At 51.8% G+C, this 27,470-nt stretch overlaps 1 protein-coding gene across 1 annotated transcript; it reads left to right on the top strand.

Annotated features, from left to right (window-relative positions):
• On the top strand, nt 1-27,470 carry ATN1 (atrophin 1). The gene is made up of 10 exons (XM_061365505.1): nt 1-319; nt 19,515-19,695; nt 19,888-20,025; nt 20,383-20,496; nt 20,791-22,793; nt 22,922-23,138; nt 23,217-23,934; nt 25,186-25,329; nt 25,594-25,774; nt 26,324-27,470. The coding sequence occupies exons 2-10, from the start codon at nt 19,618-19,620 to the stop codon at nt 26,355-26,357; spliced, it is 3,627 nt and encodes a 1,208-aa protein (XP_061221489.1). The 5' UTR covers nt 1-319; nt 19,515-19,617; the 3' UTR covers nt 26,358-27,470.

The following is a 27,470-nucleotide window of genomic DNA, read 5'->3' as shown; positions in this document are numbered from 1 at the left end:
CTAAGGCGGGCCGCGGTCGGAGCGGTGGGAGGGCGGCGGGGCAGAGGCGGCGGCGCCTGAGCGCGGGGTGCGCGGCGGGAGAGGGGGCGACTGAGGCGGGGGGGCCCCGCTCCCCGCCGCACCCCCGGAGCCGCTGCCCCCCGCCGCCGACCGGTTATTGCGGAGACGCGAGAGGAGACGAGGGAGCGCGGAGAAGGAGGAGGGAGGAAAAGGGAAGGGGGAGCGAGAAAAAGGGAGGGGGGCAGCGTTTAAATCCCTTCCCCCCGCTCCTCGCCGCCTCCATTCCTCCCTTCATTCGACCTCCCCTCCGGAGCCGCCGGTGAGTCCGTCGGCCGCTCACAGCCGCTCACGCCCTGCTTGTCATTTTCGCCCCCTCGCTGCATTCTTCGCGGGTGGGTGTTATCCCCCACCCCCCCCGGTCCGTCTGTCGGGAGGGGGGCGAAGCTGTGGGGAGGGGGAACAGCAAAGTTTGGGGGTGCGGGGTACCCCTACGGCGCTGGGGAAGGGCCCCCGGCGGTGCCTGCCCCGGCGGGGTTATGGATGCGGCGAGGCCGCCGGCACGCCGCGGGTCATGGAGACACGGGGGGGGGGCCCATCGGCCCCATCCTGCTCCCCCCGGCGGACGGGACCGCTCGTAAATGACCGGGATGGGGGGGGTGCTGCCCGCCCGGGGCTCGTTAGCTTCGGCGGCAGCAGCTCCGCGCCACCCCCCCTCCGGAAGAGGAGCGGGCTATGGGGGACGGGCAGGGGGCTCCGCTCCCGCCGCGGGGGTCCCGGGGCGGGGACACCCCCCGTTGAGCGCCTGCCTGACGTCACCGCCCTCGGAGCCCCCCTTCCCTGCAGCGGAAAGTTCAGCGGGGCCGGGGGGGGGGGTGTCCAGCGGCGAAAGGACCCGGGGGGGGGCCAGGCGGGGCTTGAGAGTTCGCAGCCCCGCACTGAGTGGGGGGGACCCGCAGCGATGCCGGAGATGGTGGGGGGAGGACGGACGGGACCGGGCGGCACGCTGCCGGCCCCCAAAACCGCCCCCTTCTCCCGGCGAGCCTCGTATTGTTCCCGCTTATGCAGGTGCGGGCAGGAATATTTGGGAATGCGGGGGGAAGAGGGGCACGGAGCTGTGTGTTCGCTCGGCCTCCGTTCCCGTGCCAGGCACGGGTGGGATTCCCCCCCTCCACGATGCCACTGTAAGTCGGGGGACCCGCTACCCACTCCTTTGGAAGCCTGGGGACCGCGCAGCAGACCAGCCCCGAATGGTTGGGTGGCATCAGGATGGTGGTTGAACTCCCTTTGAACCGGCTGGGATCCTTCAACATGTAGGGCTGGTTGTCTGCTGCCGAGGGGTTTTGGAGAAGCAGCATCTCTATTTCCCAGCTGTGGCTGTGCCATGGGGCGAGCAGTGGCAGTTCTGCCCCACTGGCTTCTGCAGGCTGCTGCTGCCCAGCACGTTGCCAGTTGTATTTTGCCGAGTGGCCGCTGTGCTGTTGGAACTGGCAGCCATTTGGTCACTGTGGCATCACTTTTGCACACTGCCTTTGCTTGCCACCGAGTTCTGCCTTGGTAGCTATTGTATGTTGCTTCAAGTTGCTTTTGAGATGGGCAGTGTCTTTCTTGCTGTTCCGCTTGGTGCTGTGGCTGCCGGGAGTTCCACAGCCAGTTACTTAGTTCCCAGGATGGCTACTGTAAGGATTTGTATTCCTTTTGTCTGCAGGGTCTATTTTGCAGTACTGTGGTTCTTGAGGAGCAGCGTGTCCTTACCAAGCTATCTGTTTTTGTTATCTCTGATTGTCTTGGGTGGATTACATGGGAACCGCTGTGCTTTCCAGCACAGAAAAAGTGAGAGAAAAGTAGTGGACCATTATCCTGAGGTGTGTAGCAGGAGAGCAGGGGGGAAGGAGTTGGAGACGCCGTTTGTTTTGTGTCCACCTGAATGGTGGAGCTTGGTTACACGCCCTTCGGATATGCCTATGCCTAAAGCTTTAGAGTTCAGCCCTGACTTCCCACCAGTGTGTCACCACATCAGCTGAATCCCACAGTTGAGTTGGAGGCTGGAACCTCCTTTCTTCTAAGAGGGTGTTGTGCATCACTGTTGTGCTGCACATGCACTCCTGAGGCACTGGAGCTCCACAACCATCATGATCATGGATGGATGCATGTAAATGTGAATGGTCAGATTGTTCATTGGAATGAATTTCATCCTTCCCCGCCCCTGTTTCTTGACCAAATTGTTATTTTTGCTTTATTTATATTTGTTATAGAGACTGCACAACCAATTGTTTGTGGTTTTCCCCAAGTTCTTGGGAATGATCTGGTCTTTGACACCAGGCTTTCCCAGTTGTGTTTCATGATGAAGCTTTTCAAGTATGGCCAAGGAGGTGAACAGTGCGGTACCATGGTTCTTGCTAGAAATGATAAAACCCCTCCAAACATTTGAAAATTACATGTGTAGTGAATCCTAATGAAGATGATTAACAGGTCTGACCTGCTGCAGTGGCCTGCCTTTACCTCTCTTCATATGCATTTACCTCCTCCCCTAGATTTTGTACCCCTTGGATACCCCTGAAACCTTCAGGTTTGTCTGCACAAGGAATTACGATAAGGTTTCTTGTGGGCATACTTGTGTTCCAAAATAATGGGCGTGCGAGGGATTATGATTCTACAGCATAGTGGCATCACTAAAAGCAACCCGGTATGTGTTTTTCTTCAAGAGGGGGAGAATCTGGTCCAGTTGTAGTAGATGGCCATTGTAGGTCCCTTCCAACTGAAGTATTCCATTCTATTTTTATTTGTAGCTGAAATTACTCAGGTAGGTTTTCTTCTTCCAAAAGCTCAGGCCGTGGCACTCCTTGTATACCCCGCTGGTACCTCCTGGAGCTCCCTCATGTCCATCAGCGATGGAGGTGGAGTCAAGGGGAGCAGTCACTGTGGAATACAGAGGTGTGTAAGGAAGGATTATTTATTTACCACATCTGAGGTGTAATACCTTTGCAAAGGTACTCTCTGGAATTGGTCTGAGCATTTATTCAGTTGGGCCCCTCCTTAAATACGTACCTGAATGTTTACCCAGTGTTATATTCTTCCTCTTTGGGTGTCTGCCTTTTCTTCTGAGGACCTGGTTTCCTCCTCTGTCAGGCTGTGTCTGCCCCAATTCTATTGTTGCTTTCTCCCATTCTCTTCCAGACAAATAAACTACTTTCTTGCCTCCAGTGGATTTTCTGATCTCTTTCTTCCTCCCTTAGGAGATGCTGTGGAGGTATGAAGTGTATTTCCTGTGTTTATCACTCTGCCTCTTCCATCTGTACTTGTTGAGGAGTGTTACTCGTGAAGTACAGAATAGTAATGCAGTACAGATTTCTGAAAGACCAAAGGAAAAGGCAACACAAGCTCCAAGTGTGTTTCAAAGTGGCAGCATCTCTGAAAACGTCATGCTCTTAAACCAGTGTGCTACACACAGGGTCTGTATTCTGTGCAGGATGAATTTGTGTGATCACTGCCCAAGCCTGGTCACAGCGGATGGGTTAACATGAACACGAATTGCTCCATCTTAAGTGCCTTGCTTGTTGCTGAAGCTGCAGCAGTCCCCAAGACGTGTTGCTGGGTTGGCCAGGCACATGTCCCATTGCTGTTTGTGTCGCACTGAGCTGAACACTGGAGAATCTTTTGTCCTTCCAGTCATGTGGTGGGCAATTGCGAGCCCACAAGCCATGTCCTCGGATGTGTGTGGAGAGTGATGAGACAGAAGGGGATGCTTTCAGCTTTGAGCTTCTCCTTGCTCCCTTAGTCTGGTTGATGATTTGGGCTTCCAGCATTTTGGGGGGAGGATTTGGCATGTGTTAAGAAGTTGAACACAAGTCAGCTTTGTGAGGAAACAATCGCTTCAGAAGCCTTGACTTACTTCATGCATTTGTGGTGGCAGCAAACACTGATTTGTTATTGTCTCCTGTAAAAATATCAATATTCGATTGATTGTTGTGGTAGTATTGTCACCTACAAACCAAAGGGTAACTCGGAGTCTTCTCTGAGCAATTTCAGCCAACGATGGTCTGTCTGGGCTTGGCTGAAGAAGGGTAGCTGAGTGTTTTCAGGCTTCCTTCATGTCTCTTGCCCTGGTGACAGCCTATATCAGTTTAGCTGGAAAATGTTAGTCTTGTGCTTCCCTGCCTTACAAGGCACTTGGTGATACCCTGATTGATGTTTCTTCCACAAGGTCTCTTTGTGTTATAGATCACTTAAGTGAAGGTTGCATCTCTTTGGACAGTGGATTGGATATACTGTGTGTATATATATATAACGCCTGTGTGTATATATCACAATATCTATAATAGCCTGTATTATATAGTATATAATGCACAGTGTTGTATCTTAAATTTTATATTGAGATATATAACACAGTGTATCAGATACAAGTGTATCTACAGCACAGTATTTTGGTTATACTACTGTTTTTCTTTCAGGCAGTGCAGTAGATGAAGTGAATTCCCTCAGAACTGTTCAGAGTTGGCCAGACACATGAGCTGGGTCCACCACTACAAAGAGTGTTTTATCCACTTGTGATTATCCATCAAGCTTTCCTGCACCATTGCTTTCAAAGTGCATTTTCACCCAGGTCTTGTAGACCCCATCACCTCTTGGCCAACCTCTCTATATAACTGCTAATGACTTTAGTATTGAAAAACCTGGGGTGAACAACTGGCTGGTCCTCTCGTGCACAGCACATGGCAGGAAGTGTCACCTGGTGGGCTTTACAGAAAATATTAAAGGTATTTCTTTTACAATAGAATAAATAAAGCCCTTAAAGATTGCCAGGTATACATTAGATCCCTGGGCAAGTTTTCCAAGTGACTGCTTTCTCCCACTTTTCAGATTTGGCACATTTTCTATGTGGAATTTGTCTAGTTTCAGCTAGATCCACTGGGTCTTGTGCTTTAAAGAGCCCTCTGCTGTCAGCAGTCTTCTTCCTTTGTAGTACTCGTAAGCCATGTTTAACGTGCCTTTTAGCCTTTTCTGTGATAAGCTGAATATACTGGGCTTTTTAAGGCTCTTTAAGGGGGGAAGGAATTACTAGAAATCCTTCTTTGTTCTATTTCGGTAGCTTTCAATTTGTCGGCATTCTTTTTGGAGTACATGAGTGAAAATTGCCCATGGTACTCCCATAAAGGTCACACCAATCCTGTATATAGTCAGGTAAAAATGGTCTCTATTCCTGCTCCTGGAGAAGGTTCCTCTCTATGCACCAATGGTTTCATTCATTCAGGAGCAACCCCATCAGAAGTCTTGTACTGGGAACTCATGTTCTGTTTGCTATCAGCCGTCAGTTACAAGGCCTTGTGTATCCTTGGATCTTCATCCTTGAAAGCATTCTACAGTCTTCTCTTCTTGATTTTAAAGGTCTTTCCCAACCTGGTTGGTTCTATGATGTAAAAATCCTCAATAATTTGGGCTCAGTCTCTGGGCTCAGGTGCCCACTTGAGAGGTGGAGGCTGGTGTCTGTGATAGGTAAAGCAGGTTGTATTATCTGTAAGTGGTAGCACTTCAGCATGAATTGCTTGCTTTGAATTCTGTTGGGATCAAGGTGAATTTTAGATACTTGTGACTTTTAATCCTTCATTGTATCATGACCAGGAAGACCTTGTTTTAGCCATTGTGTGTTCTGATTTCATAAAATCATTAGAATGAAAAGCATACTTCATCATGAACTTGGTGAAGTATATAAGATAAAAACCTCTCCTTCCTCCCAAGGGTGGTTCAGCACTGGCATAGGTTGCCAGGGAGGTTGGGGACATTCTGTTTTCTGAGATGCTTGTGACAGCCTCACCTAGCTTTGCAATTTACTGTGAACAGGGACTTTGGAGCCTTCCAGTGATCTCTTTCCATATTAATCTTCCCAGACACACTGTTGTGTTTCCCTTCCCTCAGTCCCAGAGGTGAGAACGGAATCATCCCACTTAACCAGTTCTGTAAATCAAGGAAAAGCTGTGGGATCCCAGGCAAGGGAGTGAGTCAAAGCTTATCAGTGTCTCAGGTCTGCTGGATGTTTGTTCCTGTGCCCATCTCCTGGCATCAGTTCACTCCTTTACTTCTGGATGTGTCTGTCCATCTTCATCGTGGTCAGATGCTTGCCCTTTGCACAGATGGCACTTGCATTGGCTTTGCTGTCAATTGTGAATCTCTAGAAACAGAATCAAGAGAGTGGCCTTGGTCACTGTCGTGGTTTAAACCCAGCCACACAGCTCATTCACTCGCTCCCCACCCCCCTTTTTGCCCTCCCCCTGCTCCCAGAGAGATGGGAAGGAGAATCAAAAGAATGCAACTCCCACAGGTTGAGATAAGAGCAGTTTAGTAACTAAGGTATAACACAAATCACTGCTGCTACCACCAATAATAGTAATGATAAAGGAAATAACAAGGGAAGAGAATACAACACCTCAACACCGGCCAACCGATAACTTGCCCCCCCCAGCCCGACCAAGCACCAACCAATACCTTGTCCAACCCCCCAGTCCTAGCCCTTCCAGGTAACTCCCAGTTACATCCTGGGCATGAGGTGCTGTGGTATGGAATACCTCTTTGGTCAGTTTGGGTCAGGTGTTCTGTCTCTGCTTCCTCCCGGCTTCCCCTCCTCCCTGGCAGAGCGTGAGGCTCATTAAAGTCCTTGGCCAGACCAAACATTTGAGTGTTACCAGCTCTGTTCCCAGGCTGAAAGTCAAAACCACACCGCTGCGCAAGCTACTAAGAAGGAGAAAAAATGACTGCTGCTGCTGAACCCAGGACAGGCACTGTCTGCAAAGTCACAGTATCATAGACTCATTTAGGCTGGAGAAGACATTTAAGATCAAGCCCAACAGTTAACCTAACACTGTCAAGTCTACCACTAAACTATGTCCCTAAAAGCACATCTTCCAACCCCCTCCAGAAGTGGTGACTCCACCACCTCCCTGGGCAGCCTGTTCCAATTCTTGATAACCCTGTTGGTGAAGAAATTTTTCCTAATATCCAGGCTAAACCTCCCCTGGTGCAAGTTGCCCTAATGTTTGTTACTTGGGAGCAGAGCCCAGTACCCACATTGCTACACTCTCAGGTAGTTGTAGGAAGGGAGCAGTAAGGTCTCCCCTCTGCCTCCTTCTCTCTAGACTAAACAACCCCAGCTACCTCAGCAGCTGCTCATGAGACTTGTTCTCTAAACCCTGCAGCAGATCCATTGCTCTTCTCTGGCCCTGCTTCAGCACCTCGATGTCTCTTGTAGTGACGGACCCAAAACTGAGCACAGGGTTTGAGGTGCAGCCTCACCAGTCACTGCCCTGGCTCTGCTGCCACACTGGTGTTGATACAGGCAAGATGCTGTTGGCTTCTTGGCTTCCTGGGCACAAGCTGCTCGTGTTCAATCAGTCAGCATCCCCAGGTCCTTTTCCATGAGCAGCTTTCCAGCCACTCTCCCCCAAGCCTGGAGCATTGCAGGAAGTTGTGGCCCAAATGTAGGGCCCAGCACTTGGCCTTGTTGAACCATATACCACCAGCCTCAGCCCATTGATCCAGCCTGTCCAGATCCCTCTGTAAGCCTTTCCCCCCTCAAACAGATCAACACTTTGCCCAACTTGGTCTGCAGAGTTCCTGAGGGTGATCTCAGTCCCCTCATCCACATCACTGATAAACAGAACTGGCCCCAGTACTGAGCTGTGGGGAACACCACTTGTAACCGGCCACCAGTTGGATTGAACTCCATTCACCACCACTCTTTGGGCTCAGCAATCCAGCCAGTCTTTCACCCGGTGAAGCATATGCTCATCCAAGCCATGAGCAGCCAGTTTCTCCAGGAGAATGCCATTGGAAACTGTGTCAAAGTCTTCACTGAAGTCCAGGTAAACAATATCCACAGCTTTTCCCTCATTGAGTGGGTCACCTTGTCATGGAAGGAGATGAGGTTGGTCAAGCAGGACCTGCTTTTCATAAACCTCTGCTGACTGGGGCAGCAGGGGACTTGGTGGTCTTGTACATGCCATGGGATGGTGCTCAAGATGATCTACTCCATAACCTTCCCTGGTCAGACTGACAGGCCTGGACTTCTCCAGATCCTCCTCTGGCTCCTCTTGTTGGTGAGCATCACATTTGCTACCCTCCAGTCAGTTGGAACCTTCTTGGTCAGTACTGCTGGTAAATGATAGGGAAGTGGCTTGGTGAGCATTTCTGCCAGCTCCTTCAGTACCCTTGGATCCCACCTGACTCCATGGACTTGTTTGAAGCGGTAGCAGGTTGTTGACTATTTCCCCTTGGATTACGGAGGCTTCATTCTGTTCCTTGTTCCTGTGTTCTAGCTCAGGGGGCTGGGTACTTGGAAAACAACTGGTCTGGCTGTTAAAGACTGAGGCAAAGAAGGCATTAAGTACTGCAGCCTTTTCTCATCCTTTATCACTTTGTTTCCTCCAACATTAAATAAAGTATGGAGACTCTCCATAGTCCTCCCTTTGTTATTAATGTGTTTATAGAATCATTTTTTTTGTCTTGTTGTCTGTCTATGGCAGTAACCAGATTCTAGTTGGGCTTTAGCCCTTCTAATTTTCTCCCTGCATAACCACACAACATCCTTGTAGTCCTCCTGAGTTGCCTGCCCATTCTTCTGAAGGTCATAAACTGCATTTCCCCCCCTGAATTCCAGTCCCAGCTCTCTGTTCAGGCCAGTCTTCCCTGCCAGCACATGTCTGAGCACATGGGGATGGCCTGCTTCTGCACCTTTAAGATGTCCTTGAAGAATGTCCAGCCTTCCTGGAGTCCTTTGCCCTTCAGGCCTGCCTCCCTGTCTCTTTGGGCACCATGCCTGTTTGCAGAGTGAATTCTGTCTTAATGGTTTGCTTTTGCCTCTGTTTTGTTTCAGTGATGGCTGTTTTAGAGCTTCACTGTATGGCCAAGGGTCTTCTCATTTGCATCTTAAAACTGTTGGTGGCCCATTTGTTCTTATACCAACCTTCTCAGTTAGCTGAAATACCCCTTCTAACTGAACTTTTTAGACATGCCAATGACTCTATTAGGTCCATCTAGTCTACATCCTCTGCTCCAAATCCCTGGCAAAAAGGGTAAGTTAAGGCAAGCTTACGTGCTGTTTTCCTCTGATGCTCCTGCAGCTTCAAACTGGTTTTGGCAGAGGGACTGCTACAGCTGGATGTGGTCTCTAGCCATTCAGAAAGCACCAGTTATTCTTTCTTCTATGAATTTATCCAGTTTCCTGGCAAATCAATGCTATTTTCTAATACCTGTAGTGTCATTTGACTGGGAATTCTGCAGCCTCCCAGTTCAAGAACAACTGTCTTGTTTTTGGAATTGTTTCCTTGTAGTGTTACCTGATGGCCCTAAGTCCTTGTACTGGAAAAGACAGTGGGAAATCATTTCCTACCTAACCTCTACTTTTCCTGCTTTTCCAGTCCTCGATCACATACTCACTTAATAACTTTTTCTCTGGATGGAGATGTCTAACCCGTGCGGTCATGCCCCTTCATGGCCCTTTCTAGCTCCTGTGGAAGGAGCAGAACTGCACACACATTCGAAGATGTGGGGAAACCATGGGTTTGTGCAAGGGCGTGATAACATTCTCTTGTTTTGTTTCCAGTTCCTTTCTCATGAATTTCTACCATGTGGTTCAGTTTCCCAATGGCTGCTCAAGACAAAGGTGACATTTTCATGGATTTGCCTCTCCTGTCCCAATGGGATCACTCTTGAGCGAGGGTCCATCATTTTATATATGGAGATGGAGTGTTTTTCCTCTGTGTGTGCACTGCCTAATATTTATCTAGATAAAAGTTCATGTGTTGTTTAATTGCCCATTATCAATTGCCCACAGTTGCTCTTGGGAAGCCCTTTTACAGTTCTCAGTTCTCATCCTTGTTATTATCGTCATTAATTGGCTTTCATCAGCCACATAGATTTCCCTTTGCCCTTTTGCAGTATCCATCCTTGTTTTGCTTCTTTAGTGTTGCATTCTCTTACCTCTTAAATTGTGATTTTCTGTGATACTGACAGTGTTTCCTAAGGTAATGCCATTGCCAGGTAGGACATCATAGAGTCAGAATGGTTTGGGTTGGAAGGGGCATTAAAGCTCATCCAGTTCCACGGGCAGGGACACCTTCCACTAGAGCAGGTTGCTCCAAGCCCCATCCAACCTAGCCTTGAGCTAGGGATGTGGCAGCCACAGGTTCTCTGGGAACCCCGTGCCAGTGCCTCAGCACCCTCACAGGGAAGAACTTCTGCCTTATATCCAATGTAATTCTGTCCTCTCTAAGGTTAAAGCCATTCCCCCTTGTCCTGTCACTATGGGCCCTTGTAAAAAGTCCCTCTACAGATTTCTTGTGCAGAATTTTTTAGGCACTGGAGCTGCTCTAAGGTCTTCCCAAAGCCTTCTCTTCTCCAGCCTGAACAAGGCCAACACTGAACCTGTGTTCATAGGAGAGATGCTCTAGCCCTCTGATCATCTTTGTGACCCCTCTTCTGGATTTGCTCCAGCAGCTCCATGTCCTTCTTATGTTGAGGACACCAGAACTGCACACAGTGCTGCAAGTGGGGTCTGACGAGAGCAGAGGGGCAGGTCCACCTCCCTCAACCTGCTGGTCATGCTCCTTTTGATGGAGCCCAGGACACGGTGGGATTCTGGGCTCAAGTGCACATTGAGGTCATGTTCAGTTTCTCACCGATCAACACCCCCCAGTCCTTCTCCTCAGGGCTGCTCTCAATCCATCCTCTGCCCAGCCTGTACTTGTGCTTGGGATTGCACTGATCCAGATGTGCAGGGCCTTGCACTTGGACATAGGTACTTGTGAGACACCATCAGGCTTTCTTCCACCTAGCCTGGGACTTTCAGTGTTTCATTAATTCATAACCATTTGTAGAGTTTGATCCTTCTAGCTGCTGAGCTTCCCTCTGGTTCTTCTCCACATTCGGATTGCTTTGTCTGGGACTGAGGGCTCTGAGTCCCCAGGTGAATAACTTCCATGTATCAACAGTGAGGAGCTATGGTAGGTGGAATCACGGTCATAAGTTGCAACAAGGAAATTACAGCTGTTAGTGAGTGTTTCCACACTGGAATGGGTATCCAAGGTCAGCTGGGGAAGCTTTATTCTTTGAGATGTTTAGGACTTGTCTGGACAAGGCTCTCAGCAATCCCATCTGGATATGGGGTCAGCTCAACAGTGAGCAGGAGTTTGGAGCAGAGACCTGTAGCTGTGCCTTACATCTTCCTTGAAGTCCCTGGGCAATTAGGAAGTTATGTCTTTGAGTAATTTCCTTTGCATTCTTTAGTGAAGGGGTGTATGTATATAAAACCAAGTGTCAAGTATTACAATAGACCCTTAAACCCTAATGGCTGCACAGGTGAGGTGTGCTCAGGCGTTCCTAATACAGAAGATGCTGCACTTCTCAAGATGATAACTATGCATGGTGCCCCCACAGGCCTCCATCTCACTCACAAAGGGAAGAGCCCAGGGTGTTGCATTCTGTGATCTGCCAGCCTGTGTCTCCAAGAGATCACGAGGCCTCCTCTGGGGAAATGGAATGATTCTTTGGAGGTTTTTAAGCAAATCTGTTCCATACTTACAGTCACTTTAGCGTGCCCTCAGGAATCGTTTGATGATTAACGGGACCTGCTTTAGCACATCCAACCTTCATTGAGAGAATCAAACTTCAGTTTCATTTATGCCTGCCAAAACTAATACATTCTTTTATGCTGTAAATTAAGCTATTGTTAAATGCATGGTTTTTTAATTATTTATTACCTTGCTTTAGCTCTGATTGTTTTTACTTCACTCTGCTCGTCAGGAAAGACCTTTTTTTTTGCTCAGATCTGTTTTTCACTGAATGGAGGTACAAGGATTACAACTTTCATGCTTAAAATAATGTTCTTGCTCCTCATGGTTGTACAGAATTAAGAAAACAAAATGTTAATCTAGACTTCATAAAACATAAACTGGCTTTGTCTTCTAAGTCTGCCAGCATTCTGCAGGCTTATTTTTAGTGCTCTGATTTGGCACTCTTTCCTGAAATGTGAGCATTTGGATTTTCCTTATTATTTTACTAGGAAGGAGGAGCACCTGGGTAGCATGACTAGTGAGTTTGTCAACAAGTACTGCTGACAGATAGGTCAACAAGTACATGTAAGAAAAGGATTAAACCTCTTGGCTCAGTCTGAGTTCATTTTTTGCTTGGGAAGTATTACTTTAGACATAGAACCTTGGAGCTGCAGACTGGTTTGGGTTGGAAGCGACCTTTTAAAGATCACCCTAGTCCAACCCCGTGCCACTGGCAGGGGCACCTTCCACTAGAGCAGGTTGCTTCAAGTCCCTTCCAACCTGGCCTTGAGCACTGCCGGGGATGGGGCAGCCACAGAACCGGGCACCCTGTGCCAGCGCCTCAGCACCCTCACAGGGAAGAGCTTCTGCCTAAGAGCTCAGCTCAGTCTCCCCTCTGTCAGGTTAAAGCCATTCCCCTTGTCCTGTCCCTACAGGCGCTTGTCCAAAGCCCCTCACCAGGTGTCTTGCACAGATTTCTTTAGGCCCTGGAGCTGCCCTAAGGTCTCCCCAGACCCTTCTCTTCTCCAGGCTGAGCAAGCCCAGCTCTCTCAGCCTGTATTCATAGGAGAGCTGCTGCAGCCCCCTGAGCCCATCTCTGGACCCACGTCCCTCTTGCGTTGGGGGCCCCGGAGCTGAGCGCAGTACTCCAGGTGAGGTTTCAGAGGAGCAGAGTAGGGGGGCAGAATCACCTCCCTTGACCTGCTGGTCACACTCCTTTTGATGCAGCCTAGCATGCAGCTGGCTTTCTGGGCTGCGAGCACACATTGATGGTTCATACCCTATTTTTTATGCACCAGTATCCCCAGTATCCGTCCACAGGGCTTCTCTCAATCCCTTCATAACTCTGGCCTGTATTCATCCTATAGATTGTCCCTACCCATGTGCATGACTTTGCACTTGGCCTTATTGAGCTTGCTTCACATGGGTGCCCGCCTCAAGCCTTTCGTGGTCCCTCTGGATGAAATCCCTTCAAGTTTATCAATGGCACCACTCAGCATGGTGTCATCTGTAGACTTGCTGAGGGTGTGCTCGATGCCACTGTCCATGTCACTGATGAAGATACTAAATAGTATTGGTCCCAGTATAGACTGCTAGGGACACCCCTCATTACTGGTTTCTACTTGGACATTGGGCTGTTGACTGTAACTCTCAGGTGGACAGAGCCATCTATTCCATTCCTTGTCTATCAAACCCATATCACTCCAATTTAGTGGTGAGGATGTTGTGTCAAAGGCCTTACAGAAGTCCAGGTAGATGACACGAGTACATTTTCCCTTGTCCTCTGATGCAGTTACTCCATCCTAGAAGGCCACTCGATTAGTCAGTCCAAACTTGCCCTTGGTGAAGCCATATTGGCTGTCTCTAATCACCTCCCTGTCTTCCCTATGTTTTGACACGTCTTCCAGGAGGATTTGCTCCATGATCTTGCCAGGCCCTGAGGTGAGGCTGACTGGTCTGTAGTTCACAGGGTCCTTGTTACCTGTTTTAGCAATGGGGCCATATTCCCTTTCTTGCAGTCACAGGGGACATGGCCTGAGTGCCATGACTTTTCAAATATGATGATGAATGTTTTGTCAACTGTATTGGCCAATTCCCTCAGGCCTCTGGGATGCGTTTCATTGGGTCTCATGGGTCTCAGCCTGAGAAAGTTGGGGCTGTTCAGCCTGGAGAAGAGAAGCTGCGTGGAGACCTCATAGCAGCTTCCAGTATGTGAAGGGGGCTACAAGGATGTTGGAGAGGGATTCTTCATTAGGGACTGTTGTGATAGAACGAGGGGGAATGGGTTCAAACTGAAACAGGAGGTCAGGCTGGATGTAAGGAAGAAGTTCTTTACTGTTAGGGTGGTGAGGCACTGGAATGGGTTGCCCAGAGAAGTGGTGAATGCTCCATCCCTGGCAGTGTTCAAGGCCAGGCTGGACGGAGCCTTGGAGCATCCTGGTCTAGTGTGAGGTGTCCCTGCCCATGGCAGGGGGTTGGAACTCGATGATCTTAAGGTCCTTTCCAACCCAAACCATTCTATGATTCTATGACTTGTGTGTTCAGGTTCATCAGGTGGTCCCAAACCTTATGACCATTTTATGATGGGATTGTGAACCTGCGCCTCTCTTACATACACAGATAGATCTAAATCAAGAGGCTTCATTCAGCTTGGATGTTAAAGAAAAACGCCCATATTTCAAAACTGCCTTTTATTTTGTGTCATGTAAATATATTTCTTCTTAACAAAATTTACCAAGTAATAAAAAGCTTGCAATTCCTGGGAATATTCACACCCAAGATAACATTAGCCCCAAGTGTTTGCCCACTGCCATCTTGGTATTCAACCGTTTTGGCATCCTAATCCCTTTGCTCACACAATCATCTTCGCTTTACAGTAATGTCATGCTATGTGTACATGTCAAAAGACTGGCAAAAGACTCTGACATGCATCCTGACCTGTTTGGTCATTGCTATCTAACACTGAACACAGTGCCCTTCCCCTTGCTTCTCTCCCTTTCTGTACCATGCCCTATAGAAGATGCCATAGTTAAAGCTTGAAGTTCAATCAGCCATTGGGAAATGCTGTGATTCAGGTTGTCTGATGGCAGTATTTTGGATGAAACATGGTGTTTTCAAGGTGCTACACAGTCGTTAAACTCCATTACATTCCTGGGAATTTCCCCTTCATTGTGCAAAATGAAGGAAATGGAGACAGGGATTAAAAATGCCTGGGATTATTCACTGGGCAGTATACGTGTGTGTATATATATACATGTATATGTGTGTGTGTATATATATATATATATATATATGCCACCTTCTGACTTCCCACCCACACGGCGTGTCCCCTGGCTGTACTGCTCCACTGGGCACCCCCTTCTGAGTGATCTTCACCCATCAAGAGAGATCCATTGGTTATCGCCCCATCTTACTTTCAGAACACTTTCCAGCATCTGCAATGTGTTAGAAAGCAGTTGTGTTTGTTTCACCACCCTGGTTCCTCCCTCCAGTGCTAACCCATTGCTTTGCAAAAGGGGGAAGAGAAAAATCAGGATGGGAACACAGAGCTAATGAATTGCAGAGAAACACTCCTTTCAGTTCTTTCATCTTCTGACTTCCAAGTCTGCCTTTGCATGCCAAACGCTGTTCATTTTGGATTTCCGCAGTTCCCAGTTGGAAAAAGAAGAAGAGAATTGAACTTCAGAGCATTTGTACTTGGTCTGAAGGAGAAACAGTTTCACTGACTCCTTTCTTCAAACTGGCTTTCTGTGGACTACGATCTACTGGAAGGTAACACTGGCTGTGCCTCTAGTAACAAATGAAATGGGCTCCAGCACTGGTGCGCAGCACTGTCTGTCCATTAGGGTGGTGTTCCTTGTACAGTCTTCGGTCTGTCTAAGAGAGCACTGTCCTGGATGATGCTAAGCACGGCGTAGGACTTAGTATAGGAATATACTGATAGCCAGTGGCCAGGTTAGATGTCCCCTTTTGGAGGACAGGAGGATTTTGCTATCTGGGTGCAAGCTGTGTAATGCCAGTCACCCCCAGGACCAGACAGTAGGCCCTATCCCGTTTGTTTCAAAGTACAGATGCTGTCAGACTGCTCTTCCTTGCAGTATTTGTGGTCCTGGTGGGTTTCAGAGCTTTTCCTTAATTTCCTTTGAGACTGAGTGATCTAGGCATACACTTTGACATCTTCACCTCCCAACTGGTGCATGGTCTACCAGGCAGAGCTTCGGTGGAGAGTGCGCTACATCAGTGCTATTCCCTTCCACCCCCAAATCATCACTGGCTAGCTCAGGGCTCTCATGTCATGTGCCAGAGTCCCATTCTGCTTGGTGCACCTCCCCTTGTGTTTGGGGCAGGTCTGAATCTGCGTGGGATTGCTGGGACGTTACAGTCAGAGATCAGGAATAGCAGATCATAAAACCAAGCAGATGTTTGGTTTGTTTTCTTGGGTGGCCTTTTGTTTGCTTGTTTGGTTTGGGTGTTGGGTTTTTTTGTTCCCAAGAGAGGAGTAATGCGGAAGAAGGGGAAGAGACCATGGTAACTCTTGTTACAGCTTGACAGCTGATCTTAGTGAGGAGTGAATCAGGCCTTAAATGTCTGCTAGCTAAAGATGCTGCTGAAGTAATGGTGGTGCTTGCTCTGGAGCAACCTTCAGATCTCCCTTCTCCTGTCACTGGCCCCAGGGGGAGCTAGCTTAACCTTAGCTGGCTTTTAACCTTCTCAAGCAGACTGGAGCAGCCTCTCCTGGAGCTTGCCCTGCCATTGAGCTCTGGCCACAGTGAAAAAACCTTTCAGCCCTCTGTGGATTTGGGGCATGACTCATTCATCATTTACAGTTTTGGCCAAGCCCCCAAAACCCATTGTGGACAGCTTGGTTCCGTTCCCATTTCTGCTGCTTCCCTTGCCATCTAGGAAGGTTTGTTTTCTCAGACCCTCAGTCCAAGACATCAGTCAGTCCTCAGTGTGACTTGGGTGCCCTGAGCCAAGCACAAACATTCACCCAGTGTTCTGGAGAGACCAAGGGTATATGCTTAACTTGAGTGCATCTCCTTTGAGATGGACCTGACTCTGGTTTTGTTACCCATGGAGAGTTGCTTCATACTGTAGCTTGGGAAGAAGAGAACTTACCTGTATCCCTCAACAGAAGAGGATCTGGAGCCTCCTGTGAGCTCCTGGCTGCCTGTGCAGGACAGTCCACCTTTGGCAAGGAGAACTGTTTGAAGCTGAGGGAGAGGAGGAGCAGGATCCATTTGGGATCCCATGTGAGGATGCCTGTTGAGTGTGTGTTACTTGGAGGAGACTGCACCAGAGCTTAAAAGAGAATATGGAGGGGTTTGGGCATGAAGCCAAACCAAGCTGGGTTGTACAAAATGCAAACAGAAAATAGCCATTTGCAGTGCCTCATAATGCCGTTAAACCTGTAAAGGGCTTCATAGGGCCAGGAAAAGGTTGTCCCTTTGACAGCAAACCTGCCAAAAGTCTCATTTCCTTTCCAAAATCACAGAGCCCTAAGAACTCTTCAGAGACAATTGCAGGGATCTTCAGTGGTGGGAAGGGTTAGGTGTGACTTTGTTAATTGTCAAGGCTCACATTGCAAGCTTTTATTTCATAGAGGTTAAAATTAGAAAGCAGTGTCGTGATCCTCTCACATAACAGTTGCTGTACGGCACCTAATAATGTGTGTGTCAGTTCTGGGACGTGTTTTAGCAAAGCATTTGCTCTCTTAAGTGATAGAAACTTCTGTCCCAGTGGTTAATTCTGCCTACTGAATCATGCCTGTTTGTGTCTGCCTTTGTTTGGTACTGTATATTCACTGGTTGACATAAGCACTGAGCTGGTATCTCTGTTTTCAAAGGGAAGTTTCAGTTTGTGGTTGGCCACACATGCTTCTCTGGGAAGAAGACCATAATGATATCATCCCAGGGTTCCTGGAAAGCTGAAGTGAGACCCGTGCGCTGTGTTATGATGCTCAGTTCTTCGGTGTGGGAGGTGTGGGTAGCATCCCTGTTGAACAGAAAGAGCACTGACATATTGGTAATGCGCCATGGCTGCTTCTGTGTATTCAGAGCTGAGCTAATACTTACCAACATGGTGTGTGTTGAAGCTGAGTTAAATTAGGATAGCCTGGCTTACATTGTTTGCTTCGTGTGAGAGATGTTGATGCTAGATGCTTATCAAGAACAGCATCGGTGTAGCCGGCTGAGTTAGCAACCAAAGGCCATAGTGAGACAGAAATGGAAGGCTGCAGAAGATGTCAGCTGGGAGGGATGAGGAGAGTGCTCTGCCTCCGGCAAGTCAGCTCTAAACCATCCTGAGCTGGTTTTCTATTAAAGAAGAGGTCTCCATTAATGAATTGCTGTGTGTGGGAATTAATGCAGGATGAGTCCCCCGTGGCTTTCGCAATGAGGGTCAAATAAAATATTAATGAAATTAACACAAACAATCCCCTGCTCTTCCCAAGTGCTTTCCCAATGAGTTGCTGTGAGCGTTGGTCAGGGAAAACGTGGAGCCACAGAAGAAGCAGGTCAGTGTCATTACTCCCTTTTCCCAGGTAGGGAGATGGAGGCAGTGGAAGGCAGTGACCCTGGGGTCACACACTCCAACAGCAGGGCTGCACAGGAGGTACAAGAGTTGTATCTGGTGCCTTTGCCCTGATCCCTGGTTTCAGTTCCCTTCTCAGAGGAATGAGAGTGCATCCAGACTGCTCCTGCACTGGCCAGGTGGAAGCTGATGTTTCCAGGTCTGGGATGGCCTTTAGGAGTCCCACATTGGAGATACTTGTTGACAGCGTTTCTCCGTGCTTCCAGATCAGGGAATATAACCCAGGAGATGTGTCGCTTTAGTCCTGATGCCTCATCCACAGAACACATTTCCTTGTCTTACACATTGTCCATTCCAGAGGCTGAGTATAGGAGAGGCTGGGGAAGGACAGTCTCTTTTTGGTTAACATCTGTGCAGTGCAGTGCAGTGCAAAAGATCTCAGGGTGGATGGAGCCAAGCAAACCAGCTTCAGGAGCCCCATCCCTGAGTCACTTCAGTCCATTTCCCAGGCTGATACAGCCGCGGTGCTTCCATACCCTAAACTAGGAACTGTGTGGTGTAACTGGGTGTTAAATACCTGCAGTGCTTTTGGACATAGCACAAAGCCGTGAGTTTATTCAGAGGTATCTCAGAAATCGTCCTGCTGCTGCTGCAAAGTGTTAGGAGTGTACCCTGCATCTCTTGGCATGACCCTGTCTGGCACGCTGAGACACAGGCCAGTGTATGGAGGAGGATGAGACATGGGCAGGCACTTCAAACTAAACAGAGCTGATTCTGTTTGTGTCATGTGAGATTGAAGCTAAATACATTTTCTCACACCTAGTTGGGTACCTTGGGTATTGAACAGCCTAAACAAGCCTCATTGTCACACTGCATAACATGCCAGTGTGTATATGCATGTGCATATGCTCTTGAAAGGGCAGGACTGTGTAATACCCCCTGAGCAAAGGCCACTGGGGGCTCATTATGCAGAGCTAGCTAATGACAGCACACAGCCAGCTAAGGGTGGTGTAACTTACTTCACTGACAACAAGTGCAAAGAGGAACTTAGGAAGTCAGAACCCCATGTCATTAGGAATACTTTAAAGCACTTTCCCATTAGTTTTTCCTCTCTCTTTCTGAAGATGCAATAAAAAAGGAAATCAAAGCACTGAAATGGTTCCAGAGGCCAGTTAATGCACTGCTAACCATTCCCCCCCCTGCTTCCTCCAGAGCGTTGTTGTGGGGCCCTGGACTGCCTTGCACTGGGTGGGTATTCTGAACAATTGGAAATGAGATGTGGCAGTGGCCAGCTCTTTCCCCCCACTCCTGGGGAAGTTTATTACATTCTTGGTAAAGATGCTTGCATTTGTAAGTGATAATGAAGGAAACGGTAATAATTTTGTCATATTTCTATAGTAAACCACTCTGTGTTTCTTCCCTCTCACCTCCTTGTCCGCTTTTCAGGATTCACCAGGACCTGGTGTAAGCCCCTTTCCCAAAGAGCCGCTCTTCCCAGTGTCCGTGTCCCCGGGAGCAGCCAAAGGGGGTCACGGAGGGATAAAGATTTATGTTTTCATCAAACCGGGCCAAGGAGAATGGGGGTCCCACACCCAAAAGAATGAAGACGCGACAGAACAAGGACTCGGTACGTGAGATGGGAGGGAGGGCTGGAACACCAGAGCCAAGCCTTGGGTTGGGGCTGAGGTTCACGACAAAGCGGGTGGAGGTGAGCTTGGTGGGATGCAGTGCCAGGGGTTCAGGGGCTTTGGGAGGCTGGGGACAGGGCAGGGGTGGAGGGAGATGCAAAGCGGGACTGACCCAGTGATCCCTCTCATAGATGTCAATGCGGAGTGGACGGAAGAAAGAGACTCCAGGGCCCCGAGAGGAGCTCAGGTCCCGGGGCCGAGCTTCCCCTGGGGGCGTCAGCACCTCCAGCAGTGATGGCAAGGCTGAGAAGTCCCGGCAAGCGACAAAGGTAGCGTGAGTTAGTGCCTGAGTTGGGGTGCCCCAGCACTGCTCAGATAGTATGGGACCCGTCCGGGCATCCAGGGAAGCAAACCAGAAGGGATCCACCAAGGATCCATGCTGGGTTAACTCTCTGGAAAGGAGGGGATCCCTCCTTCATCCTCAGCATCTTTGAGCTTCCCTCCAGCTCCCAAGCATTGGTCTTCAGTCCCACCAGCCCTTTTCAGTGCACGTTTTTGCCCTAATCCTCACTCACTGTTCCTTTCCTAAGGTCTTCACCACAAGCACCGTCGTGGCTGTACCTGCCTTGCTGCAGGTTGTGTTCCCCTGTGACTGTCCCACCTCCCTGTTCTCCTCTCCCTTGCAGAAAGGCCGGGTGGAGGAATCCTGCGCCCCGAAGGGCAGCAAGCAGGGCCGAGCAGAGGAGATCTCAGAGAGTGAAGGGGAGGACACCAATGCTCCCAAAAAAACCAAGACCGAGGTGAGCTCTCCCATCTGTGGCTGTCCCAGGTCCAGGGCAGAGGAGTCTCCTGCTCCCTACCTGTGCAGCAACTCCCACCTAAGCGGCATCTGCCTGGATACAGAGCTGCCACCAGGAGCAATGACTGAGCAGATAGAGGCTCTCTGTCTCTTTGGCCTTGCCTGCAGGGAGCTGCCACGCTCTGGAAGCTGGGCACATGCCCTGACTTTCCCAGCTCAGTGGCAAGAACCTGGCTCATGCACACATGGTCTGGGAGGCCACGTAATGCCCCTCTCCTCCTTCTCCCTCCTTCAGGAGTTGCCTTGTCCTCCATCCCCATCCGACGTTGACAGCCTCGATGGCCACAGCTTCAATGATGAGATGAGCAGTGACCCGCGGGACATTGACCAGGATAACAGGAGCACCTCGCCCAGTGTCTACAGCCCTGGCAGCGTGGAGAATGACTCCGACTCCTCCTCCGTGCTGTCCCAGGGGCCGTCCCACTCCTACCACCACCCACCGCTCTTCCCGCAGAGCCCACCGGTAGCTCCCGCTCCCGACAGCCTGCCCCGTCCACCGGAGCCCAGTTTCGGGCTCCCGGGCGAGGTGCACCCCCAGGGACCCCCGGCCGGGAGCTACCACTCCCAGCTGGAGGGCCAGCCCTCACGCCTCTTCCAGGCTCCAGCCCCACAGACACCCACGTCCTCCTCTGCTGCCGCTGCCCCTGCTGTTCCTCCTTCTTCCTCCTCATCCTCCTCTTCCTCCTCTTCCTCATCATCCTCCTCCTCCCATGCTCCTCTTTACCCTACAGCCAATGTGGTCCAGGTTGGGACCAAGATTCCCGGTGGTGTGGGGGGTCTCCCCGCACCGGGGGGCCGCGAGCAGACCCTCGGCGCCAAGCACAACCCGCCACCCACCACCCCCATCTCTCTCGCGTCAGTGGTTGGGGGGCTCCCCCCCCAGAAGACGCCCCCAGCCAACCCTCCAGCTGCCCCCCCTGCTTCGGCCCCTTCCTTCCCCCACGTCTCCGCCAATCTGCCTCCGCCCCCGGCCCTGCGCCCCCTCAACAACGCTGCGGCTGCCTCCAGCTCCCCGGGCATGGTGGGGCAGGCCCTGAGCACCCACCTTCCCTCTCCCCACGGCATGGGGCAGGACAAGGCACCGGCCCTAGCCCCCTCCCGCTATCCCTATGCCCCGCCACCGCTGCCGCCCTCCAGCTCCTCAGCTCAGTACACCCAGCCCTCCCCAGCCCAGCCCCTGCCCAGTTACAGTGCTTCCTATGGGCACTCCTTCCCCCCACCCAGTGGCCTGTCTGTGTCCAGCCAGCCCCCCAAGTACACCCAGCCCTCCCTGCCCTCCCAGCCCGTCTGGAGCCAGGGGCCACCCCCCTACAGCCGCCCCTTGGGCAATGCAGGTTCCCACCCAGCTGCCCCCTTCCCTGGCCAGCCCCCCCATCACCAGCAGCCCCCCCAGCAGCACCACCACGGCCATGGGAGCGGTGGGGGGGTCTCCCCAGCAGCTGCAGCTCCCCCGCAGGCCCCTGGGGGTTACCCCCACGGATTGGAGTCAAACAGCCATCATCCTTCCCATGCTACCTATGGGCTACGCCTCTACCCTCCCCACAGCCAGGCTGCCTACAGCCAGGCTCCCTCAGCCACTGCCGCTGCACCCCCCTCTTCCTCCTCCTCCTCCTCCTCCTCTTCCTCCTCATCCTCCTCCGCCGCCTCTTCCCAGGGAAGCTATCCCACCATGTGCGCTCACCCCCCGGGCCAGAGTCCTGCCACCTACACCTTCCCCCCGCCGCCACCCCCCTCCCCTGCCCATGGGGCTGGCCCTCCGGTCACCTCCACTGCCACCACCCTCTCCACTGTCATCGCCACCATGGCCTCCCCTTCCACGGCCCCCTACAAGACAGTCTCACCCCCGGTACCCCCGTCGGCCGTGGTCCCCTATGGCAAGCGGGCGGCCTCGCCTGTCCCCACCTTCCAGCCCCCGGCCCCCTACAAGCCAGGGTCCCCCCCTGCTTCCTCAGCTGCCCCTTTCCGAGCAGCCACCCCTCCCGGCTACCGGGTGGCCTCCTCCCCTGTGGCGGGGGGCTACAAAGCCCCCTCGCCTGCCCCCTCTGCCCCAGCAGCCCTGCCGGGGAGCATGGCCGCCCCGGCCCCCCCTGCGCCCCCGCTGCCCCTCAGTGCTGCACAGATCAAGCAGGAGCCGTCAGAGGAGTACGAGCCCCCCGAGAGCCCCGTGCCGCCGGCTCGCAGCCCCTCGCCGCCTCCCAAGGTGGTGGATGTGCCCAGCCACGCCAGCCAGTCAGCCAGGTGAGCTGCCCCTGCACTGGGGAGGGCACCCCAAGCTCTTCCCTTTCCTACTCGGTTTTACCTGCCCCTGTCCCCATTCCTGCCCTCCAGCCCCTTCTGCACTGACAGGCTTCGCCTCTTGCCCCTAGGTTCAACAAGCACCTGGACCGTGGCTTCAACTCCTGCTCCCGCACGGATCTGTACTTCGTGCCCCTCGATGGCTCCAAGTTGGCCAAGAAAAGGGCAGACCTGGTGGAGAAAGTGCGGCGAGAGGCTGAGCAGAAGGCGCGGGAAGAGAAGGAACGGGAGCGGGAGCGGGAGAAGGAGCGGGAGCGGGAGAAGGAGCGGGAGCTGGAGAGGAGCGTGGTAAGTTTGGGGGTCCCGTTACCGATGCTTGAGGCCCGCCTCGGCTGCTCCCTGATGCTGGTGTCTGCTCTCTTGCAGAAGATGGCCCAGGAGGGCCGGCCCGTTGAGTGCTCATCCCTGGGGCCGGTCCCCCACCGCCCCTCCTTTGAGCAGGGCAGTGCCGTAGCGACTGTTCCCCCATACCTGGGTCCCGACACCCCGGCTCTGCGCACCCTCAGCGAATATGCCCGGCCCCACGTCATGTCCCCCAGCAACCGCAACCACCCTTTCTACGTGCCGCTTGGTGCGGTCGACCCCGGCCTGCTGGGGTACAACGTCCCCGCCATCTACAGCAGCGATCCAGCGACGCGGGAGCGGGAGCTGAGGGAACGGGAAGCCCGCGAACGAGACCTGAGGGACCGGGACCTGCGTGAACGTCTCAAGCCCGGCTTTGAAGTCAAGCCAGCCGAGTTGGAGCAGCTCCACGCCGTGCCAGCTGCTGCCATGGATCCGTTCCCACGCCACGGCGGGCTGAGTCTGCAGACAGCTCCCGGCCTTCATCCCGCTTTTCCCTTCCACCCAGGGCTGGGCCACTTGGAGCGGGAGAGGCTGGCGCTGGCAGCCGGCCCGACCCTTCGTCCCGACATGTCCTATGCCGAGCGCTTGGCAGCTGAGCGCCAGCATGCTGAGCGGGTGGCTGCTCTCAGCAATGACCCTCTGGCCCGGCTGCAGATGCTCAATGTGACACCTCATCATCATCAGCATTCCCACATCCATTCCCACCTCCATCTCCACCAGCAGGATGCCATACATGCAGGTGAGGACCGTGGTGAGGGTGCCCTGCACAAAACCTCGCTCTCCCTCCTACTGTGTTCTTGTGCTTCCTCCCTCTGGCCCTGGGGAAGCCCAAAAGCTGCAGAGACTTTCAGGGCCCAGATCCATCACTTCAGCCAGAAGAGGTCAATGTCGTGGTCATTCATCTTTGCCCTAGCTCCCATCCCACCAAAGACATTGAGTGTCAGGGCATCTGTGAGTTTGCTGCTTATAGGCAAGCAGAGTTGTTTGCACCATGTAGTTGTGGATCTCTGGGGATGCAGTATGAGTGCTAGGGTCCCTCTGCCTACCAGGGGGCTGGTGCTGCTGCGGACTGCACCCCTCACACTGTGGTCTGCAAAGGGAGTGGGAGCCCTCCTAACAATGGGTTTCAACAGTATGCTTAGGACTAATGAAATCCTGGTTCTCCAGTTTGCTCCTGCGGCTCTTGCTGCAGATGGTGGGATGGGATGGGATGGGACAGAAGGTGGACTAATTGTAAGCAGCTGGAGACTGTTGCCCTTCAGAATTGAGGTGGTGGTCCCTTCCATTTTCCCCTCCTCAGGAAAGCAAAATAAAAGGGACTTTAGTGGTGAAAAGCTTAGGGAAGCAAAGCCCAAACTACAGTGCTAGAGGGAAAAGTGCCATGCCCACGTGGATACTGTGAGTGGTCGGTGGGATCTAGTGGCAGGGACACTTGACAGGCACCCACTCTAAGCAGCTGCAACTACTTGGAGATGGCATCAGGTACAAATCAAGGTCCTTCCCCCCATGCTCTGGAGCTGGGCTCCTCCAGCCAGCACTCTGGCAGTGAGTCCAGAACACTGGGAAGAGCAGTTTTCATGTAGGTGGTACCTTCCATTGCAGCCTCAGAAAGTACTTGCAAACGTGAGTGCCTGGCACTGAGCCTCTGTACTGGATGAGACCTGGAGATGGAAGCACCCAGTCTGTGGAGGCACGTGAATGACAGTCAGGCTGGCAGATAAACCCAGTACTGGGTATGGACGTGATTGCAGATTGACTTTATGAAGCAGTACTTCTCCCTGAGGAGCGTAGGGACAGAGCTGGTTCACATGAGATTCAGTGCACTAAAAAGAGTAACATTCAGAAGGACATGGTACTGTGTTTCTAGCCTTGAAATCATTCCATCCCTAACGCATTCCAACCCTCTCCATGTCTGTTTTGTTGTGCCTTTCTCCGTGTTGCCTCTTAGAAAGCATGGGAAAATTATCTTGTGGTTATCTTCTCTTCCCAGCCTCGGCCTCTGTTCACCCTCTTATCGACCCACTCGCCTCGGGATCACACCTGACCCGGATACCATACCCAGCTGGAACCATCCCAAACCCTCTCCTGCCTCACCCTCTACATGAGAACGAAGTGCTGCGCCACCAGCTTTTTGGTAGGGGATGCTCACAGGGACTGCTGGTCTCCTTTAAAGAGTACCAGCAGAGCTCCAAGGGTCAGGGTGGCCATAAGAGGATGACAGGACCGAACTGAGGTCTGTTAAACAGAGCCTTGGCATGGCATAGAACAGGCCATGAGCAAGTCATGCACATGAACAGGGCTGGAAAAGCATGCACAGTAGAGTCTCGACTGAGCAGAGGGACTATGGGTGAGGATGGAGCTGTCACACTAACTTACTTTGTTTCATCTTTGGCTGCAGCTGCACCCTACAGGGACCTGCCAGGCTCCCTCTCAGCGCCCATGTCTGCAGCACATCAGCTCCAGGCCATGCATGCGCAGTCAGCCGAGCTGCAGCGCCTGGCTCTGGAACAGCAGCAGTGGCTCCACGCGCATCACCCTCTGCATGGCGTCCCGCTCCCGACGCAGGAGGATTACTACAGGTGCATGGACCTGCTCTCCCCTCACCATGGCGCGGGTGGATGCGCTGTCCTCACCAGGACCCTGGCCTGAGGGGGCACAGGCAGTGGGGACAGGGAAGCGTTGCCCCTGAAGTGAGTGGCTGAGCCTGAGCCCACACCCAGGAGCAGGGATCCGTGCCCCAGGGGCACAGCAGTGGGTTGGCCACCAGGAAGGTCGTTCTTGGCAAGTGGTTATTCCATGGCTAATCTTGTGTGGGGTCTCATCTCTTCCCCTCTGGGGAGGGGAGGAACTGGCATGTTGCACCCATGCTAACACAGTTCCCACTAACTGATACCCCTGCCAATATACCAAACATTTGCAAGGGTTGGATGCTTTTGCCAAGACGAGGCTTTCACGAGTGAGAGGGGAAGATGTGCAGTGGTTGTTCCTTTTCAATAGCATCTCCTTCTTCAAGGCTTTGAGAAACCCTCCGAGCCAGCGGTGTTGTGTAGGTCTGCACTAACAAAAGGCAGAGGGAGATGCTGCATTGCCTTTTTGCTCCATCACCTTGTTCCTCTTCTTTCTTCCAGCCACCTGAAGAAAGAAAGTGACAAACCCCTTTAAGCGGACTTCTACTGTGGGCGTGACATCATCATGTCTTTCTCTCAAGAGGAGCAATCAATCAACCAAATCCTGGGGGAGGGGAAGCTGCAGTGACACATCCTGATCCCACCATGCAGGAGAGTGCCAGGGAAGACGGACGAACAGTACAGGATGGCATCCTGGGAGCAGAGAGCAGAGGACAGACAATGGGGAGGGACTGAAACGCCACTTAACGGACATGAACTGATCGGTACGTGATTTCAGCAGAGCTCTGGAGGAAACGGCATCAGCAGCGCACAGAGCTCGAAGCGACAATGACTGACATGAATGCAGGGTGGCAGCAGCTCCATCCTTTGTTTCGGGGGAACAGTTGCGTTAAGAAGCGCAGAGCATCGCAGGACTTCACGTGCATGATGCCACCACCTTTCCTGCTTCTGCGAGGAGGAACTCAACCCGACAGCCTTTTTTCCTCACACCCCACCCCCCTTTTAGGTGTAAGATACTGCTTAGCGATACGGAAAAGCAATGTGGGACTTGCCCCCATTCGCTGGGGTGGCTTCCTGCTCTCCAGCATCCCTTCCGATGCGGAGCCCGGTCCCAGCCATCGGGGTGCAAAGCACCGCAGACTGTTTGCGAGGTGGTGGCTGTGCTTCCTCACGAGGTGCAAAGCACCGGGAGGCTGTTTCCCAGACCACAGTCACCACCGTGATCCCCCCCAAGTCCCATCGGGAGAGCCAGCGTGGCCCAGAGCGATGACACCGCATCCTTGGGACTGTCTTGAAGATGATGGCTGCTCCCTTTCCCCTCACCCCTTCTAATTGATGTACTTTAACTCATGCACATCCTGTTAGACGTGGCAGTTTTATGTAGCAACTTGTGACCCCCTTGCCCCCTCCCATCCCCGCGTGCGTGTCTGATTTCACAATTGTATCTCTTGATTGGTCCCCATATATATATATATTTACTTAATTAACCATTAAAAGGAAGAGAAAAAAAACCAACCAACAACCCAGCTATAGAAAAAGAAACCACCCGAACAAAGTTCCCCACGCACTCCCAAGCCCCAACACGCATTCTAATAATTTATATATATAAATATCTATATGAAGATCTTAAAAAAGAGGGGGGGAAAAA

Source organism: Neopsephotus bourkii, unplaced genomic scaffold, assembly GCF_033783945.1.
Source record: "Neopsephotus bourkii isolate Nb327-2 ecotype Australia unplaced genomic scaffold, CSIRO-AGI_Nbou_v1 NB_1287, whole genome shotgun sequence".
NCBI classification, from domain to species: domain Eukaryota; kingdom Metazoa; phylum Chordata; class Aves; order Psittaciformes; family Psittacidae; genus Neopsephotus; species Neopsephotus bourkii.
Note: the sequence above shows the minus strand (reverse complement) of the source record. Positions and strands in the feature narration are given on the sequence as shown.

What these genes read in the sequence shown, in the direction of transcription:
- ATN1 (XM_061365505.1), top strand. Translation starts at nt 19,618, where the DNA reads ATGTTTTCATCAAACCGGGCCAAGGAGAATGGGGGTCCCACACCCAAA. An exon ending in AGTCCCGGCAAGCGACAAAG is followed by an intron (nt 20,026 to 20,382) that starts GTAGCGTGAGTT and finishes TCTCCCTTGCAG; the next exon opens with AAAGGCCGGGTGGAGGAATC. An exon ending in GGGAGCTGGAGAGGAGCGTG is followed by an intron (nt 23,139 to 23,216) that starts GTAAGTTTGGGG and finishes GCTCTCTTGCAG; the next exon opens with AAGATGGCCCAGGAGGGCCG.